General features: G+C 60.9%; 1 protein-coding gene across 1 annotated transcript in view; it reads left to right on the top strand.

Moving 5' to 3' along the window:
* Positions 1-768: 768 nt before the first annotated feature.
* LOC103810162 (unconventional myosin-XVIIIa-like) overlaps positions 769-1,042 on the top strand; it is a gene marked incomplete at both ends in the record, with an annotated part of 5,036 nt that continues 4,762 nt past the window's right edge. The window contains 2 exons of the mRNA XM_009083054.1: positions 769-863; positions 959-1,024. Coding sequence (XP_009081302.1) covers positions 769-863; positions 959-1,024 — 161 coding nt within the window. The remainder of the gene's footprint in view (positions 864-958; positions 1,025-1,042) is intronic.

Here is a 1,042-nt window from a genome sequence, read left to right as displayed (position 1 = left end):
TCTGGGGAGCCAAAGACCCTCAAGATCCCTTTCAGCACGTGCCCTTGCTCTGAGCCCCACAGCCTCCAGCTGTCTCCCCAGGGCAGTCCTGTCCCTGTCCCCCCTCCCACGTGGAGCTGTTATCTATGCTGGGCACAGGCATGGCCTTAATTGGGTGTCTCCACTGGTGCTGCTGGCTCCTGGCAGCCGTCCCATTGGCATCCAGCCCCTGTCCCACTGGAGCCAGGGCCTCTGGGTCGTGCTCAGCAAAGCATTTATCGATATGCATGGCCAACCGCCTGGCCAAGGGTTTATTGCTTGGAGGCTGGACTCTTCCTGCCGTGATTGGAAATCGATGCCACCCACACACCTCCTGGATCGATGGCCATGGCCAGCCAGCCGTGCCAGGGTCAGCATCCCTGTCAATCCCCCATTGTTAATTAAGATGTGGAGGCTCAATGGTGGAGCCTGATGCAGAAGTTGGCTGCAGCTCACAGCAGAGCAACAGGCAACACACGTGTCCCTGTGCTCCCCCCAAAGCAGGATCTGGCCGCTTTCTCCCCAGATCCCAGCCAAAATTGCTGGAGCACACAGCCAAGGAAAACCTCCTGGGGAGGCTCAGGGCATCCCAGCTGTGCCTGTCCCGATGGGGAGCTTGAGCCATGTGGGGTGACCCCTTCAGCTCTCCCATGAGATGAGTGCCAGCATGTCAGGGCAAGTGGGGCTGTCCCCAGCCACCCCCCAGGCATCCTGGCTGTCCCCACAGCTCTGCTCTCCCTTGCTCCCCAGGGTACCCCGATCACATGGTGTTTGCGGAGTTCAGGCGGCGCTTCGATGTCCTGGCCCCACACCTGACAAAGAAGCATGGGCGCAATGAGAAGCGCGTATGTGTCCTGTGCCAGGGCCAGCGCTGCATTCTGGGGTCCCCTGCACCCCGGGGTGCCACCAGCCTGGCTCTGACACCTCTCCCTCCCCGCAGGCAGTAGAGGAGCTCCTGGAGTCGCTGGACCTGGAGAAGAGCAGTTACCATATGGGATTGAGTCGGGTATGGTGCCCAACACTG

This window comes from Acanthisitta chloris, unplaced genomic scaffold, assembly GCF_000695815.1.
Source record: "Acanthisitta chloris isolate BGI_N310 unplaced genomic scaffold, ASM69581v1 scaffold22769, whole genome shotgun sequence".
NCBI classification, from domain to species: Eukaryota; Metazoa; Chordata; class Aves; order Passeriformes; family Acanthisittidae; genus Acanthisitta; species Acanthisitta chloris.
The sequence above is the reverse complement of the archived record's forward strand: the minus strand, read 5'-3'. Positions and strand labels throughout refer to the sequence as shown.